The sequence below is a fragment of the Cololabis saira genome, chromosome 10, assembly GCF_033807715.1.
Source record: "Cololabis saira isolate AMF1-May2022 chromosome 10, fColSai1.1, whole genome shotgun sequence".
NCBI classification, from domain to species: domain Eukaryota; kingdom Metazoa; phylum Chordata; class Actinopteri; order Beloniformes; family Belonidae; genus Cololabis; species Cololabis saira.
The window spans coordinates 36,130,209-36,149,269 of record NC_084596.1 but is presented as its reverse complement, the minus strand read 5'-3'; the positions used below and the strand labels follow the sequence as shown (position 1 = coordinate 36,149,269).

Genomic DNA, 19,061 nt, shown 5'->3' with positions numbered 1-19,061 from the left:
TAAAAATACAGAAAGGCCTCAGGGATGACATTTGCTTAAATTTAAACACTTTCCCAAGAGAGACTTTGTGTTCTGTTCAATTAAAGGAGCTGTCTGTAAGAAATGGCCAAAACTGGTACTGCAGTCACTTTCAAAATATTGTTGAGCGGCGTGTACCCTCCCCCTCCTCCCCCCGACCAGAGGTTGCCAGGTAGGCTGCAGAATGCAGCAGGAACGTAGGCTGCCATGGCTGCCATAATTAGAGCCGAGCTGGCAACCCGGATGCCGAAACAATACTAACTTCGTGATTGGGAGATAGGTGGAGGGTGGAGCTTCAGAAACAATACTGACTTGGTGATTGGTAGATAGGTGGAGGGTGGAGCTTCAGGCCAAAACAAAAAATGACAACATAAACATCAGTTGAGGGCTGCAACTGCTCTTTTTAAACTGGAATATCCTGGTTTGAGTGCTGTTGTCAGTGACATAAGTATTTGAAATGAACATGATTTTTAAATGTCTGTTGACATATCGGGGTCATTTTATGATTCGTTTTATTATTGCTCTTACATACAGCTCCTTTAAAACATTCATTCATAAAAGAGAGAAAAAAAAAACATTAGGTTGCTAGAAAAAAATTGTGCAAAAATACTTTTGCTTACTGTTCGGCATTCTTAATTAAACTTTAACTTTTTCTTACACTAACTCACACTTACATTCAATAAAATACCTTATTTTATCTTCAATAAATGAAGGTATTTTTTTCTTCAGCTTTTCTCCTGTAATTGGCACAGTGGGATGCTGTTTCATGTGTTGCCATGCTCAGATGGCTCCTGCGTGTGGCAATGCTGATATGCCGTGACTGTTTTATTCACCACCATTAAATAAACCATAAATGTCTTATAGGGTTGTTGTTAAGCTGACTCATAAGGGGACGCATGCTGTATTTATCACTTAAATCTATGTTGAACCATCAGGAGACCCAGTGCCGTTACCTCCGTCGTACATTTCAGAGGTATAGTGTCCGGATAACAGTATAGGGTTGTCAAACTGAACAGGTTAAAGCCAAGTGGATCTACCACGGAACCATGAGCCCACAGGAAATGAGTGGCTTTGACGTTTTAATAAAATATTCTTTTATTTTTCTCTTTCTGCCCTCCCTTTTCGTTTTTAGGGACTTCCTGTGTCCCCAAACCCTTCTCTGACCCGATTTGATCATTTTCTGCTGACCCATGACACTAACACTAAACTAAAAACTAACAAACTCTGTAGAGTAGTTACTGAACATCCCTTGAATTTGTGGGTTGTGGGCTGTGACAAAATATTGTGACTAGCAAACCTCTGTGGACTGAGATAGTGAAGCTGATACTTAAAGGTATAGTGTAATTGTATTAAAAAACATTTATTGTCATACTGGGTGAAATGGTCCTTCCATCCTGAGAGTAGCCAGTGAATAATGTGTTCAGAAAAAGGAAAGAAAAAAATCTGACCTCTCTGACAGCTTTAATCCTGTAAAAACTCTGACCAATCTGTTTTTTGCGGTCCGAATGGCACGGATTGGTCAGAGGACCAGAGGATTGGCAGGGGGGAAAGAACCAATCAGATGCCTTCATTTTAAGTCCCGCGCACGCCCCCCTCTGTCCCACGCGCGCACTCGTCACGTCGAAAATCTTGCCGGAAAACTTCACACACTCGAGTCACGTTTGCTGAAGAATGGCGCAGAAAACGAGAAAACGCAGCCAAAAATACCACCTCCCCAGTATGGGGGTCCGTGGGGATGGAGGCGTCTCCATCCCGGCGAGGGCGGAGAGCGCCGGTGCGGGTGGTGTTGCGCTGCAGTGCAATGCAGGCTCTGTTGCCACGGCTACGTGGCGACGTGCACCATTCTGCGTTGGTGTAACGCGGAACCATAAATCAGCCTTCAGTGTGTGCTCTGTGTGCTATTCTGAACTTCTTTGTTGTGCTCATTTTGCTGGGACGTCGGGTCCCTCCGCCGAGAGACAACTTTTGCGGTATTCGTTCATTGTTGTGTCTAAAAATGATGCGCAGTGCCCACCCAATCAGAAACGGTACAGATATTCTGTGATATTTTTTATATTTATAAAAAAATTAAATTATAAAAAAATAAAGGATCCCCATAACTTTGATTGGGTGGGCAGGATGCATGTTTGGGTGGACACAGCCCACCCCTGCCCCCCCCCTAAAACCGGCCTCGCTTACAGGTGAATGAGACATGGGGTAGTTTTGTTGAAAATGTGCTGTCCAAAATGTCCTGGAAAACTCGACTCCTGCAAATGCGCGTTCCCCAAAGTTTGTGGGGGCGTGGCTTTGGATGGAGCGCTGACGGGAGGGGGAGGAGGGGGTGGGGCTTAGAGGAGGTGCCACTTTCAAATCTTGCTAGCTCTCAAACATTACAGACTATACCTTTAATTACTTCACTTTTGGAGTGTGATATACAGTAAATAGCTCAGCAGCTGCAACAGGTTGATCAGGTGAAACAGGCTGTCCAGGTAATCACAGCATACTTTTAAAATTGCCCATCTCATTCATCCCAAAATGTTTTTTTAAACATCTGTTGTCTTTTGTGACAAGGTTTATCCTGCCCCACACACCTAAGCAAGGTTTGATAAACAATAAATCAATAAAACCTCGTACCATAATTCCCATCATTTAATCAACAGAAAGTAGATTAAAATCCAATTTGTTACGCTTAAAATAATCTAAACAATCTTTATATTCACTTAATATCATTGAATATCCTGGAAATGAAGAAGTTTTTGACTAAAACCATGAACGACTGCTTTGTGGCCCAACATCATTGCATAGATGTCATTATTCATTGATTCATTGAACCTTTAAGCCGGTGTCGAGATGCATTGGGATCTGATATAGTGTGTACTAGGAGTCATCATTCACAAAGGTGGAAAATCCCTCACAAGAGCCAAGAAACACTCCAGGTCTGAGTGAGTTGCTGCCACTCCTCCGAGGACTGGCCAGGGGACGTGTACAAACATTTGGTCAGCCAGTGGGATGGAGTTGGAGCTGTATGGTTAGACCGTAGACTTGAGTCTCTGCACTACTTAGTCTCACAGGGGCTGAGGTGGCTCCCTCTACCGATGCACACGTTGATGTTTCCTTTGTCTTCTTACTCTCCCAGCATTATATCATATCAATGTTTGTTTCTTGTCGTATTTTTATCAGTGTGCAGCGATGAGTATGATGGGCAATGTCCGAGCCCCCATGGGCTTTTAGACATGTGACGGTCGTACTTGTTTGGTGTTCTGTGCCCAACACTGAATGGTGGCTATATTTGGCCGCTTTTCTCTCCTTTTCCTGGAGTGCCTTTCAGTATACCATCTAACGTTTTTATTTGTATTCCCCAAGCCAGTGAAAGAGTCGCATTAACGGAGACGTCCTGAAGAGTTGCCATCTTTGAGTTACACACCAGTCTTTGATAATTAGGGCCCAAGCACTTACAGTGCGAAGGCCCTATTGTATCTGTAGGAATTTTCCTTTTCCTTTTTTTTTTCTTCTTCCGACGAAATGAGGGCCTTTTTGCCCCACTAAACGTGCCCCAAAGTCACCAAATTTTGCACGCAAGCCAGGCCTGGCGAAAAATTTGATATTTAATGGTTTGTATTAATGGGCATGACAAAATGTATCAACAGCGCCCACTAGAAAACTTTGTGCCTCAAGCCCCACAATATGGTTTGACGTACATGCACGAAAATTGGTACACACCTGTATCATGTTGCAACTTAAAGAAAAGTCTCTTGGCGCCATGGCCGAAGCCAAACAGGAAATTGGCCATTTTGAATGAATCGTGACATTTTGGCGAAATTTATGCCATTTATTCAGCTGCTTCAGAGCCCTAACCGTAACGTGCACCCAGGTGTGTTATACATCAAAATGTGGGTCTCCATCCTGCGACAACGTGCATTACTTTTCTCAGTCAAAAGCGTTACCGTGGCGACGCTAGACGCCAAAAAGCGCGCCCACCCTTCATCTGATTGGTTCAGACAGAAAAAACTTTGTGCCTCAAGCCCCACAATACGGTTTGACGTACATGCACGAAAATCGGTACACACCTGTATGATGTCACAACTTACAGAAAAGTCTCTTGGCGCCATGGCCGAAACCCGAACAGGAAGTCGGCCATTTTGAACATTTTGAATTAATCGTTTCATTTTGGCGAAATTTATGCCATTTCTTCAGCCGCTTCAGAGCCCGAACCGTAACGTGCACCCAGGTGTGTTATACATCAAAATGTGCGTCTCTATCCTGCAATCACGCGCATTACTTTTCTCTTTCAAAAGCGTTACAAAAAAAAGACAAAACAAAACAAAAGCACTTTTGCCAGAGAACATAGAGCCACTTAGAAAGACACCCACAGCTGCTTCATGTTTGATAAAAACAGCAACATGACAATTTCACTTTACCCTGTTATACATTTGTCACGCAGTGACTAGACCCAACATAAACTATGTGAACCTCTGGAAAATACTAGTTTACCCGTTTTCTGCACAAAAATAAGTTAACCCACACTAATTTTTTCAATGATAACTTATAGGAGTTGGTAGTTAACGCACTTGGTGTCTAATTAGTGAAACTAGTTTGGAGCTATGATTTAAAGCTACTTTGATTGATGAGAGAAATGCAAACGTTTCAAGTTTGTAAACTATGCCTTTCAAAATGGAGACGATATGTAATATATAAGATAAAGAGAAGATATCATATTACTCCAATTTTACCTCTCTTCTCACAAACTGCAATAGTACTTGACTTCCTTAGAGGACAATTATCAGACTCCTGTGTTGGTGGCATCAAGTCCCAGCCGAAGTTTTAATGATGCAGACACTCTCTCCTTTCAAGATCAGGCTTTTCAATAAAGCTTATACTGTAGTTAGGGCTGCGCCAGGTAATCTGTTTTTTCTGCAGCTTTTAGGGATGAGCTACTTCTGTTGTTTTACTATTTTATGTGTTCTTCAGGGAAATTTTATGAAATAATGCTGCATTGCAGTTCCTCGACTGACTGATAGTGAGCCAATCTCCATGACCTCCATGTTAAAATGTCACTTTCAGTTCAATTAAATTTTATTTATATAGCGTCTATTACAACAGACGTTGTCTAGGCACTTTCCAGAGACCCAGAACACGATCCCCGAGCAATTATTACATAAACATAACATAAACAGTGGCAAGGAAAAACTCCCCTTAGCAGGGAAGAAACCTGGACCAGGACCTGGATCATAAGGGGGGGAACCTCCTGCTGGAGGAGCTGGGAAGAGCATGGAAAGGGGGAACAGACAGAGAGAATGAAGAACAGAGAAAGGAGAGACACAGACACAATGGCTAACTGGTGCACTACAAGGATAACTATATAAACAAATGTATGTCAGCAGGCATCTACCAGACATCAACACAGACAGGTGGTCCTGTCCACCTTTAGAGCAGAAATAAACTTATTCACAGCCTGGTTCAAAAAACGTTTCACACCCATGACAACGCTTGAGGGGAGGGGACATTTTTTATACCACGCCAGAAGAGATTATATCAAGCAATACACTGATTTTCTAATTTGAGTGATTGACAGTCAGCTCAGCCAATGGCTAGCCGTTATCACTTCCTCCTTCCTCATGATTAATTAGTCATGCTCCAGCGCTAACGTTTCTATTAATCCAGCGTCTGTTAAACGTTGCGGTCATTTCTGATTTTGCCGGTACATCCGGCTGTAAATGTGTGACAGCTGCTCAGACACGGTTAATCAAGTAAAATATCTGCTGATAAGCAGGCAACTAACCATCAGCTCAAAGCCTGAATAATTCCTGGTGCAGATAACAAACATCTTACATAACTATATTCTGATACCAGGTGACACTAACAACTTAAGGCAAACCAAACTTAAATATACAGGCAAGATGAGCATTTCATTAAATGTTTTTTTTCTGTATCCTGTTTAACTGCCGTTCAATAGCAATCACAGTTAACCTGTCATAACAGGTTAACTTTATTGCTTTGTTGTGACTGTTGCTCTGGCTCTGCTACAATATGTCAATCTGTTATGATATATTTCTGGGTTTTTATATTCACCTTAACTGATTTCTTAGAACTGGCACATCCACCTTTTGATTTACATAACATCCAGAACTTCTAGAAAACAAAAGGTTGATCAAATTTTTTTTTAAACCTGTACATAAAAATATGAAGAGGTTTGTTTTTTTATAAAATGTTTGAAGACTTCCTGGGGACAAGTAACTCACACATGTTGCCTTGCCTCTCCCTCATTCCCCTTTCCTCTCCTCCCTCCACCCCTCTCTGCCTGTCACGTGTTCCTTTCACAGCATAGAAAAGTTTCTGGATTAGGGCAGAATTAACACAAAGCAGCGACGCCACTCCAGCTACACTTGCAAACAACACGGAAGAAGAAGGAGGGGGACCCGAGACGAAGAGCCCGAAGTGACGGGGTGAAGACGCTCCAGCAAGCTTCAGCCACCTGAGAGAAAAACCTCCAGCTCTGATAGCGAGAGGCGGACGAGTCCATCACCGACAGACAGACAGCAGCAGAGAGGCAGAGGGGTCTGTGCCGACAAAGTCCCCGAGCATGGAAGAGAAGCAGTTTTCTGGGATCCTGGTAAGTTTTCCTTTTAGTTCGGTGAATGATGCTCTCATACACGCTTTTAAAAGCACATGGACGCAGCCACACGTCACTTGTGTCGCTCTGGTGGGATGCGGCTGCTGGACCACCAGTTGAGTAACTCTCTGTTTTTCCTTCTCCCACAATTTGAGGTCAGGTGGTCTGGTTTTTCTGCATTGAATGATCAATCCCAGGAATAAAGCAGGTTTTTCTGTCAGTTGTTTGCATTCAAAAATAGTTTTTTTAATGATTAAATACTTCAACAGGATGACTCAGGAAGCCTTTAGTGCCATCTGACTTATCCTTGTGTTGGTGTTTGAGTGCAGGAGACAGAAAACGCTCACAAAGCCAAGTCATCATTAGCTAAACTTTGTCTCCAGTTACAGGCATAGGAGTTTATCTCTACTGCAGCCCACAAAATGTGATCTTTGACTCAAACAATAAACACATCTTCCGATTTTCTTCTCCACTGCTGATAAGAGATCAGAGGTAAACGTCTCAGTGTCGGGCTTGAGCTGATGGGGAAGCTTTAAATGGAAGTTTAGTGTCATTGACAGTCAGGTCACTTCTCCCTCCGTCTAAGTCCTTCGGTCCGTCTTAAGACGATGATAAACACAAACTCAGAGCTTCAACTTCCCTGACATTCTCACTTGTTTGAAGCCTCGCTTTCCTCCCTGGAGACACCCCCCTCTCTCTTCCTCTGCTGTGTCCTTTCAAGATTAATTTTCCCGTTAAAATGCATGCACATCATCTCATCTTAAGAGGAGGACGTTATCAGTCCTGCCTCCTCTCCCCCCCGTGCTCCCCATCAGATCAAGAAGATTGTCCTGTTCTGTGACTGTTGCAACTTTCCGCAGGGGTTTTGACAAGTTGACAGCTCGGTTACAGGCTGCCAGTCAGTCTTTTGTTGCGATCCAGAGGTAATTTAAAGATTAGCACAGGGTGGGTTTCTTTTTACATGTGCTTACACGTTATAAAGTTGAAGTGCAACTCATCGATCTCTGCTCGCACTCGGGAGAAAGTCTTAGGAAAGTCAGCGGGGAACATCTCAAAAAGGACATGTGTTTACTGTTGTGGGTGTTTGGTTTCCCAGGGCTGCTCACGGCTTCTAGGTTTCTAACGTGTGAATGTATTATTTAAAAATAAAGGATTTGAGGGAGTGTAATTGTGGGAAATTTTGATGTGTTTTACAGCGAAAAGACAGTGTAGTAGTGAATATGTTGAGAGGTCACAGCAGCTTGTTGCTTTGAATCAATCACATATACAGTACAGGACTGTCTCAGAAAATTAGAATATTGTGATAAAGTCCTTTATTTTCTGTAATGCAATTAAAAAAACAAAAATGTCATACATTCTGGATTCATTACAAATCAACTGAAATATTGCAAGCCTTTTATTATTTTAATATTGCTGATTATGGCTTACAGTTTAAGATTAAGATTCTCAGAATATTCTATTTTTTTGAGATAGGATATTTGAGTTTTCTTAAGCTGTAAGCCATGATCAGCAATATTAAAATAATAAAAGGCTTGCAATATTTCAGTTGATTTTTAATGAATCCAGAATGTATGACATTTTTGCATTACAGAAAATAAAGGACTTTATCACAATATTCTAATTTTCTGAGACAGTCCTGTATAGATTTCTGTGCAGTTAGCTGTGGTTCAGTTCAGTACAATTACTTTGTACAGATTTTACTCTCAGGTTATTTACATAGATGGGATAAAAAAAAGGCACAGAGTCTGCATAAAACCTCCAGCACTCCAGCAGCGGGCAGCTGCTCGTTCACACTTAAAGTCGAAGCCTTGGCCTGTGATTGGTTGCTTTGATGGCTGGGGCCGTTGTCTTCGGCAGTAGTGAACAGTGATGTCAGCTTTGGCTAAGAGTGGTCAACAACGAATCAAAGAAAGTTTGTGTGTACATGTGAGTGAGTGTCTTGATCCCGTCTCCAACTGTCACTTCGCTTTTTATCCCACTGCCCCCCCCCCCGCCCCCTCAAGCTCTTTTATCCAGCCTTTTTTTTTTAACTCTTCCTCCTCTCCCTCCTTTTATACGTTCGCAACAAAAATTTGTAAACGTGATTTATCCGTCACATTTCACACGTAATCAACCAAGCTTCACCTCTATTTAAAGAGTCAAAAATGCCTTTGTCTCTTGTTTTTCAAAGTGTGGCACTCCGTTTTTTTGGAAGCCCCTGCTCTTTTACTCAGGTTGGAGTTATTTATACGGGCCCAGATGGTTGGTGGATGGACCAGTCAACATAAATCTGGAGACACACAAGGCGCTAGCTTCCTGCTACCGCTTGGCTCGCCCGGTAGCCTTCTGCCAGAACTCCCTCTGTCCAAAGTTAATTCTCCTGCTTTGCTCGCAACGCCGACAAAAGGAGCCCCAACCCGTCAATCTTACTGTGCCGTCTTTGACTGCCCTGGAAGCCGCAGCTTCAGCTGAGCAGATGAGCAGATGGTTGCCCTGGCATGAGCTTTTACCGGGCGGGCGGGTCGCTGTCTCTTTGTTTCCCCCCTCCTTAGTTACTTCTTTTCCACTTGCAGTCTTTAAAAACCTCTTCTTCCATGTATGTGCTGGGATTGTAAGAGGAGGAGGAGAAGAAGGAGGAGTTGCACTGCCATATTGTTTATTTGTCTGCTCAGGGGCTGCATTCATGTGTCCGGCTGTGTGGACCACAGCTGCTGCTCCATCACCATCCCGGGCCAAATGGGAGAAGAAGTCACGTAAGACTGGCCTGGGATCACAGCGTAAAACTGTCAAGCACTTTAATCTTACTTCCGCAATTTGCACAATTTTTCAAGCTGGCAGCTCTGTCAGCAAAGAAACGCGAACCTGCGTAACAGTGACATCCTCGCTCTTTATAAACGCTATCACACGCAGCTTCTTGCAGCCCCTTTTTCAGCAGATTTTCCCTTTCCTGTCAGATATGTTGAGAAAAGCAACGTAAACCAGTCAAGTGTCTGCCAGAAAAGTTGTTGTGCACATCAGCAGGTAATGGGATTTGTCTTTGACTAATGATTTCTGGGATATGCACGTCATGGTTGCAGACGTATTGCGGTCTTTCCAGCGTTAATGTTTTTAAATACATTCAGACGCTCATGTTTCCTGAAGGCAGCTATGAGATTGTGTTTTTTTCTCCTTTTATTCAATTTATTAATCCGCCAGTTATTCTTTTGTCTGCAACACAACAGAAATGTGACCTGGAAAACACAAAAAACCCTTTTCAGCATACTTTGATTTGTATTTATTTGTATGAACCCAAGATATTTTATGCTTTTTCTTTCTTGACTTTTATTTTATTCTATTTTTTCATTTCAGGCCTGCAAAGTAGTTCCAAAATAAGGCTTACTATAGAGGCAATTTAGCACTAGATGGAAGGTGGAAGAGGAAAATAACAATGTTATCTGAAAGAGGCTCTTTCAACCGGAAGAATTGGTCCAAAAAAAAACTGACTGAAATGTTTAGTTGCTTGGTATCCTCAATACCAGAATGTCTTTAAAGAGACGTGAAAAGAAATGCCAGCATTGCAAAGTGGTAAGAACTTGACTGTCAGAACTTTATTTCTGAACTGGTTGCAGGCCAACAAATGAAATGATCCCTGGGAGTTCATTCAGGCAGGCAGTCTCTGCAGTGGGTGCTTTTATTCACTTCGTTTCGTGGTTAATCCCACTTACTCCACCTGATGCTTTTACCCACATAAGGAGCTGGAACTTTCTCAGATGCCTTCAGGATGTGTCACCTACCAAGCTCGCTGCCACTCTTGTGTTGGCAGTGCCTCCCTCTTCCCTGCAGTTCACACTCAAACAATCTCGGGTTCGTAGGATTTGCAAAGAAATAAAAGTAAATTTGGGCCGCTCGGTGGGTTAAGCGGCGGGCCATATACTGAGGCTACAGTCCTCCTCCTGCAGCGGTCGCAGGTTCGAATCCAGCCCGCGCACCTTTGCTGCGTGTCTTCCCCGTTCTCTCTCTACCCCTTTCCAATCTGCATCTCCAATAAAGGGCCACTAGAGCCCAAAAAAACCTTTAAAAAAAGTAAATTTAAGAATCATCCCATGCCAACATATTAACCTTTTCTGATTTGGCTTTGTAAAAAAAGAGCGCATATAGTGTCCATTTGCTCTGTCAAAAAAGTGAATTTTACAAAATTACTAATTTTTCAAAATACACAGTGTCCAGATTCATGCACCCCCCTTCTAGGGACTGGCCACCTGCAGGAGATGCTCTAAAGGTCTGCGGTAGGCCGGTAGTCTTAGGTGGAGGCTTCGGTGGTCAGAGCCGGCTTCGAGACGTGGCGCCCTATTTCACCCTAGATGAGTCACTGCGACTCCAACCCCAAAGGTTGAGCAAGTTGTTTTGGCATCTGGTCAAGATGCCTTCTGGACGCTCTCAGGGGAGGTGTTTTGGACATATCTCCCCAGGAGCAAACGTCTGAGCAGACAAACTTGCTTATAAAACAAGTTTAAAAAATGGTAAAATTGTAAACAGAAGGGAGAATGGAGTCATATAATGACAGGTAGAGTCTCTGTTATTACACACCGATGTTAGTTTTCTTTAAAAGCTGCGATTGCTCCCAGAGTGCTCCTGAGTAGTGAGCCCTTCAGCGTGTGTGTGTGTGTGTGTGTGTGTGTGTGTGTGTGTGTGTGTGTGTGTGTGTGTGTGTGTGTGTGTGTGTGTGTGTGTGTGTGTGTGTGTGTGTGTGTGTGTGTGTGTGTGTGTGTGCCATTTCCCAGGGGTTGTGGGCCTAATGTGTGCTGTGGCTGTGAAGTGGAAACTAAATGAAAAGAAATAGTGAAACCTCCGCGAGGTCAGGGAACATACACACACACAAACACACGCACACACTCACTCGCACTGAAATGCGCACGTGCAAAAGCATAATGGATGATGCACTTAACATATTAAGGGCACAATTTAGAATAACACATAAATATAAGTTGTGATGCTGTAAAAGGGAAAGAAAACGGAATAATTCATCACATGAACCCTCTGTTCTGGTGTTAGTGAAGTGTAAACTATAAATAATCTGCAAATTATTTACTGTTTTGTATTCACAGTTTATAAAGAGAGGGTTTTTTTTTCAGTTTTATTTTCCTGGCTACACAATTTCTTTTTTTTGTAGTATGTGCAGGTATTTTTTGTTTGATTTTGAGCCGCATGTTATCGACCACGAGCGCCACATGGTCTACATCCACTCACAGGTGAAATGAGAGCGCTCACAGTCCCGTCTCCATCTCTGGACTTATGTAAGAAACATATTGAGCTGCCAGTCGTCCGGCTTAGTTAACAGCAGTGCTCGGCAACCATGTTGACGGCCTCGGGGGCGAGGAGCCGACAAACAGATGTGAACCGAGAGGGAGTCGGAGCTCTGTGGGACAGGTGGGTGGGGGTGGCTAGTGAAGTCAGACGCAATTTTGTCTTTAATTTCTCTCCATCTCGCAATTTTTGACCGGCTCACAGAGAAGAAATAATAAAAAAAACGACAAAACAATGCAATCATATGAACAGGCAGCACTCAGCTCCAGCTACACAGCAGCCACCGTGCTGGGCGAACAACTGAGAGACAAGGGCCACAAATGCCAAACACGTCCACTGCTGGGCACTCTTGAAAAGGTAACCCACCACCAACTGACTTCCAGTGTATGTTCACCCACACACACATAGTAAGAGGGGAAAAAGGCTCCTTTGTGTTTGAGACCTTTAGATTTCGTTAGGAAAAAAAACCCAGCGAGGCTAGTTTCTCGTCCAGCATGGAAACTGCTGCAGCTCTGTCAGCAGCACAGATACGGCGTCTTTTCAAATTTGAATGAATGAAAAGTCTCCTCATGGAATCCGGCCAAATGTTACAGATCCAGATGCAGCACAACTGGAGAACAGCTGCTTTTCTACAATAATCTGATTCAATTATAACATGCTCCTTATCCTTCCAGTTTGATTGTGGACCGTCTCCAGTGCAGTGGAGGGGACGGGGGGGCTCAGCATGTGGAAGGGAATTGAACTGTCAAACCAGTGATCAAACGCTCTAAGACCCGAGCCATATCTATCTTTATGTTTGATGCAACAAAATGAATGAATTAAGTTTTACTTAACCTATTTTAAGATTCAAATCTCACTATCTTTGAATTGTCACGTGAAAACTGCTTGTACCCCACTTTCTGTTACTTGTTTTCAAGTCTTAGATATACAGGTATGTGTTCAGCATACAGAAGCTGTATTGCCTTTAGATCACCGGGGACCCTGCCTGTGTAGATTGTTTCCAATTTAACCAGAAAGCTGAAATTAGCTCTGGTTTTTTGGCTGGAAATTGAGAGAAAAATCTAAGACAGGGATATAGACAATAATCTGATCTGCAACAGTTATGTCAAAGCTGTTTAAAGACGTGTATTTTAGGGTTTCTTTGTCTTTTTATGTCGTACTGAAGCGTGCCTTTGTTTTTCATGTAAGTGAGGGCATTTTTCTTCATCTGATGTTGCTATCTTTGCACGCAGTGAGGAGCGGATTAAGTGCGTGTGCATGAAGCAGTAGAACCTTGGACAGTGCTTTGTTGTTGTAATGAATGAAGAAGACATGCTTCCTGTCCTTCTCTCGCCGTCTCTCCCCCACTCTCCTGTCACATTCACAGAGCGACGGTGACTTCTGCCACGTGAGGCCAACTTTGCTCACATGTTCCCCACTTTCATGCCCAGCGATGGTCCCATATGTTTGTCAAAACGTGTATGTTGTGCGTTTTATTCCGGCCCGATTTGTTCCCATGCCTTCTCTCCAATGAGCCCCGCTCTCCCCGGGGGTCCGAACTGAAGCCTCACGCTATTTATACAGAGCGAACAGCTGGGGCCCTCCCAGCCAAAGTAGTAAGGGATGAGGGATCGGGGGATGGGTGGAGATTTTTTTTTTTATTTTTTATGTAAACTTTAGGTTTAACCAAGCGTTGGAAATATCTCCCTGTTCCCTCTCATTTGCTCTTTTATGTTCCGTGCGATTATTTATGTATCTTTCTCTTACAAGGACAGGTTGTGTCAAGTTCAGGTCAACTGGACAACTAGACAAGCATCCCTCACTCACCGAATCTTGTTCCTATTTGCTCCGCGCTGATGTTTTTCCCTTTTTCCCTCCTCTGAAGCACATTTTCTTTTCCCACTTCCAATTACAGTGCTGTTTTGCACTGGAAAAGGAAAAGATTGATTTTCCCTCCATCTGCGCTTCAACACATTTTGTCCTTTTGTTGCATTGGACAAAGCAGAACTGGCCTTGCATTTCTTTCCTCCTGGACTTCAGCTCCTGCGGTGCTTGTCTTATTGTGAACTTCAATCCGTTCTCGCGTCTCGAGTCTTCCCTTCACTCGTTTCAGCCAGCCCTTTCGCACGAGTCACGGATGCTCAGTCCTCCACCGTCTCAGCTTTTTCTCCCATGAACCGCCCAGGAGGGAAGAGAAAGTCAGGCTTATCAATGCTGCCTTCAGCTCAAGGCCCCTTCCCCGGTCACACGTCCCATCACAGGCATGCTGAGCTAATGAGAGGGGAAGAGAAATTAACCTAATTGGTGTAAGGGACAGATATATAGATCGCAGAGGAAGTGTAAAGAAAAGGATTGTTTAAAGGATATGAAGTCCTGTCAAGACTTTTTTTTTAATTCTTGGGTTTAGATAAAATCTGAATCAAACTAAAATATAGTATAAAATATATTTTACAACAAATTGTAGTACTGATGAATTCAAAAAAGGTTTAAAATGCATTTAGTCTCCCCTCACCGATGAATTATCCTCCAAGTAACTGGGTGAATGATGTACAAGAACAGATTAGTACAACGACATAATAGGTTAAAAGATAAAAAAAACAAAACATTTGAAACTGATTTTTGAGCTACAAAGCGTGTATTTCTTTATTTCTAGTTAATGCACTTTCTGTCCCGTAGTAGGCTATAATAATATTCATTAAGTCATAATTTTATAATTACTGACTTTCTAAAGTTAGAAATTAAGATTTATGTGCTCAGTTTATGAGTGTATTCATTCAGAAATTCTACTCTGAAACTCATAAATCCTCACTTTTAAGGCGGAATGGAATTCTGACTTTATGAAGTTACTATACTCAGTTATTTTCTCTCAAACCTGTCCTTTTATGCTATATTAGATTTGGGTGCTGCATTGCCCCTAAGTTTTTATTTTAGTTTTACAGTAAAGGTGAAAGTAAATTAAAAAAAGATTAAGATTCTGAACACATGAGGGAAAAAGATGGTGTGGGTGACGAAGATCTCGTCTTACCTGTACTGACAAAACCAGAGAATAAACCTCCAATTTTAAGGAAGAGCGAGGTAAACACATAGCACTTAAATTATTAAAGAGTAACATTTATCACACTATTTGTTGTTGTTTTTCCGATATTGACATCGAGCATGTTGATATTGCGATAACAATGCATTGTACAGCTCTGTTCAGCAGAGTAATTTTGTCTAAAGTCGCATTGAAGTATTTTAAGGGAAAACATATTTACAGCATTCCTAATTATTTAGAAGCATTACATGCATCATATTTGACCACATGCATTGATTTCATTGTGAAGCTCAGTTCTTTATGTTTATGTACCGTTATCCATGCAGTCTGGCGGTGGATGGAAGACGTGACAGGCCAAACACGGTCAGACTCACCTGCGGGGATCACCTTGGAAACTGTGGGAGTAAAGACGGACATTGATTCTGACTCACATAACTGACACTGTGTCCAAACTTTAACTCTTAACTGAATTTTTAATCGTTTTTTTGGCCTTTAGAAACACAAAGGTCTGACAGACAGGCAGTGGAGAGATACTGTATATCTGCTGTGATTATGCCGTGGTATTTGAATTTATTTTGTCGTTGCTAATGATAATGCTCTGAAAAGGGGAGAAAAACTAGAGAAAAAAGATGGAAATGATTCAACTGAAAGGAGTTTTATTTTTCCTTGGGCTCGAAGTGCATCTTTCTTTTTTTTCTAACCTCTTCTACCGCTGAAATGCTAATGTGGTACGAGGGAAGCAATGGAGTTTGTTGCTTGACAAGTAAGGCAGTCAGGTGTGGACATTAACGGTCTCCTGCTTGCCAGGGGAAACTACAGGCGAATATGATGCCTTCGCCTATTTTTGTCCTTATTGAAGCCTTTGTTATTATTGTTAGCCGCCTGCTAGCTGAGTGTGATGCTGCCAGTAACATTGATGCTGCCAATCACAGACTATTGTCATGATGTGACATTAACCGTTACATCTAAAAGCATTGAGTCTGTTTTTATAATACTGTGTTAAAATGTAGAAGAATAAGTGCAGAACAGAGTGTTATACCCTCTAGTTAACACAACCTAGGTAATTTTCATCAACTATACGAGCACAAGTCCTCAGAATTTTCAAAATCGGATTGAAATGTTGTGACTTTCTGCTTATCGCCAATATAATATGTCACAGATCTGTTTCCAGTGCTACTTTCGGTTTAAATAAAATGTGCAACACATGAAGAGAAAAAAGGGCATTTTGTAGAAGATGTGACCCATGACACCCCCCATCGCCCACCCAATTTTATTCCATTCTGTTTATATGGATGTGACTCAGACATAACAACGGACCAAATAAAGTATGTTTTACACAAGTTTGAGCTGAGAAATGTGGAGCATCAGTCATTTTAACAAACATTGTTCTACCTGACTTGAAAATGATGAAGTAGAAATAGCAGTGCAGTCAGAAAACTTTTGAGTGTTTGAGTACATGGGGTGACGCAGAGCTCTGCGGAGGAGGGTTTGTGTCGACGGAGAGGGTCTGTGTGTTGACACCGTCGATTCCACTGAGAAGTATAAATGAGGGTTAAGGGTGAAGTGACTGAATAACAGCCGAGGTGATTTGGATTGAAGATGTTCATCTGACCTCATGTGTTTAGAAGTGTCTGGTTGCTAGTTCAGCTCAGCGTTAGAGGTAAACCTGGTGTTAACCTCTTACGTGACCTCAGAAAGTCACGCCTCACCAACGCTGCTGCTATGTTGGCATGACAAAGCTTCTGATTTGTGGCTTCCAATCTGGCAGTTCGCAGACGTGCCGCTGTTTTGACTGATTTGCAGTTGAAATCAGCAGGAGCCATGCTTGTTGTAATAATGCATTCACATTTAACTTCAAGTGCAGCAATAGCTTAAAATTGAAAAGTTTAGCTACGTGGTATTGTGCCGTATGTTAAAGGAGCATGAGGCAGGATTGAGGCAGGATTTATGAAAAAAATTCGTATACGTTTTAAGTTTTCTAGTAATAATGTCAGATGAAGCGTTCCAAACCAAAAAGAATGAGCCCTCTAGTGTATCTCTCCGTTGCCTTGAACAGGCTGTGTGCTGCAAAATGTGCTGCAATTGTGGGGCCGAATTTCCCGCGCTGTCCTGCGGATGTGACGTCAAATGACGCTGCATGCACGTTCTCCCCGTTCTCCCGTGCCGGTTTCGCTGTTGGCTGCAGTACCCCCGACGGCCGTCGTGGCGAAGGGTGGCGCTAATGAGTCTCATTTCTTAGAAGGAGCCTCATGCTCCTTTAAGTGACTATAAAGAATGGTGGTACAACTTTCCTTGGGTCTATTACAGTCAGGAAAAAAGTAATTCTTTATTACTTTTCATGATTTTCAGCGAGAGCAGAAGGGGAAGCTGTCATACAAAATTAACTTTAAACAGAGCTGAGATCATGTTATAATTTTGTTGTATTTTTTGCCATGAATTTCCTTAAATCCCCTCATTTTTCTGCAAGGAGACAAACTCCAACTTGCCTTCTAATCTCAGCTGGATAAAACCTGCAAATACATTTTTGTACCTGCTTGATTTGTAAGTGCAGTTAATAAGCTTTGCAAGGAAATGTTGGACATTACTATAATCTTCAAACTCCTTCATATTTGTTCTGGCCTTTATTGAGAATACTGTTTGTTACTGCTGGAGCATAAAATGAATAGAACAAAGGAAAGACTAGTGTTATTTCTCTTTCTACCTTTGAATTGTCTGAAACTTACATTTCTTGTCTAATGGGCTTGTGTTGTATCATCAGTGATGGGTCTAAGGAGCAATGTTGTGTTTGGCCCAGGGCTGACCTTTAATCGATGTTGGCATGATGAAGTTACCAGGAAAGGCCAGAGGAGATCTGTTCGACCTTATCACTGTTTTATTGCCTGTCCTCCTCTCCACTTGTCTCTTTTGTCTCGTCCATAGACGTTTGGATGTGGAAGCTACTGGAATCCACAATAGTCCTAGTCGAGTTTAGAGACAGAACAATGATAACCAGTTCGATCATTTTAAACAGACAAAACCAATGAAAACTGATTCATGACTCTAGTCACGAGATGATTTGCAATATTACTGCCCATCCTTGTTCAATGGTTTCAGTGTCACATCAAGACGGTGGTTTCAGCTCCATCAAACGGCTTTGGTTCCTTTGAATATGCAGTAAAAAATCCTGGCCCAGTGATTGGCTCAGTGTTATTCTCTCTCTTTAGTTTTCAGTTGTAACAAGAAGACAAAAAAGAATTCAAACAAGTTGGTCTTATATTATCAACAGCAGCATCCGTGCTTCTCTGATCATCGGTAAATAACATAAGGTAATTGGATAATTAGCAAAAACTCCCATCTATTTGTCTCTATTTGTCAAAAATTAAAGCTGTATTTTCACTAATTGCTTCAACGCTTTCTGCTACGTAATTAAAGTTTAGTTAAGTGTTTGGATGTTTGTGGCCGGATGCTTACGGAATTTGGGATGATTAAGGTTATTATATCTGTTTTTTTTAGCTCTTTTTCAGAGATGATGCTCCTCCAGTACAATAATGTGCATGGGTGACATTAGCTTGATTTGTGTAAGTGAAAACTGACTGGTAAAAAAACATGAAAGCAACAGATATGGATAAATATCTTCTTAAACTACTGTTCTCTAGCCCCCAAAACATGTAACAACGTTCTTAGTTATAGACTGATGGTTAAGCCCAGGTTGTATCAATACTACAGTATTTCAAAGGAATCACGCACAGATCTGTTTTTCAATACTGTCATAGGTCAAAATAATTGCCTCAATAAAGAAAAAACTGCTTCTCATTGCAAAAAAATGATTAATTGCTAAAACGTTAGTATTGCTAAATACTTATAAATGCATACACACAACACACAGTGTCTCAAAACATTGTCTTTCCATATCATAAAGGGACATAGACTACCATTTTTATTCCTTTTGATTAAATATGTAATTTCAATACTCTTTTATGGCATCCTGTTTTATTGTTCTTAGTTTAAAAATATGATTTTGATGTTGTTTTATTTTATCTGGGCAACACTTTGGTTAACTCTTGTTTTAAACATGCGCTACAAATACATTTTGACTTGATGTGCACAGCTTTAGCTTATCGCCTGCTAGGCCACCGCTTGCAGCTTGTATTTTTTACTTCAAGTTCATGTCATATCAAGCTAGAATTATAGTTGTGCATC

General features: G+C 41.8%; 1 protein-coding gene across 1 annotated transcript in view; it reads left to right on the top strand.

Moving 5' to 3' along the window:
* slc6a9 (solute carrier family 6 member 9) overlaps positions 1 to 19,061 on the top strand; it is a 90,077-nt gene that overhangs the window by 11,647 nt on the left and 59,369 nt on the right. Inside the window, exon 2 of the mRNA XM_061732799.1 lies at positions 6,318 to 6,607. Coding sequence (XP_061588783.1) covers positions 6,578 to 6,607 — 30 coding nt within the window. The 5' untranslated portion in view covers positions 6,318 to 6,577. The remainder of the gene's footprint in view (positions 1 to 6,317; positions 6,608 to 19,061) is intronic.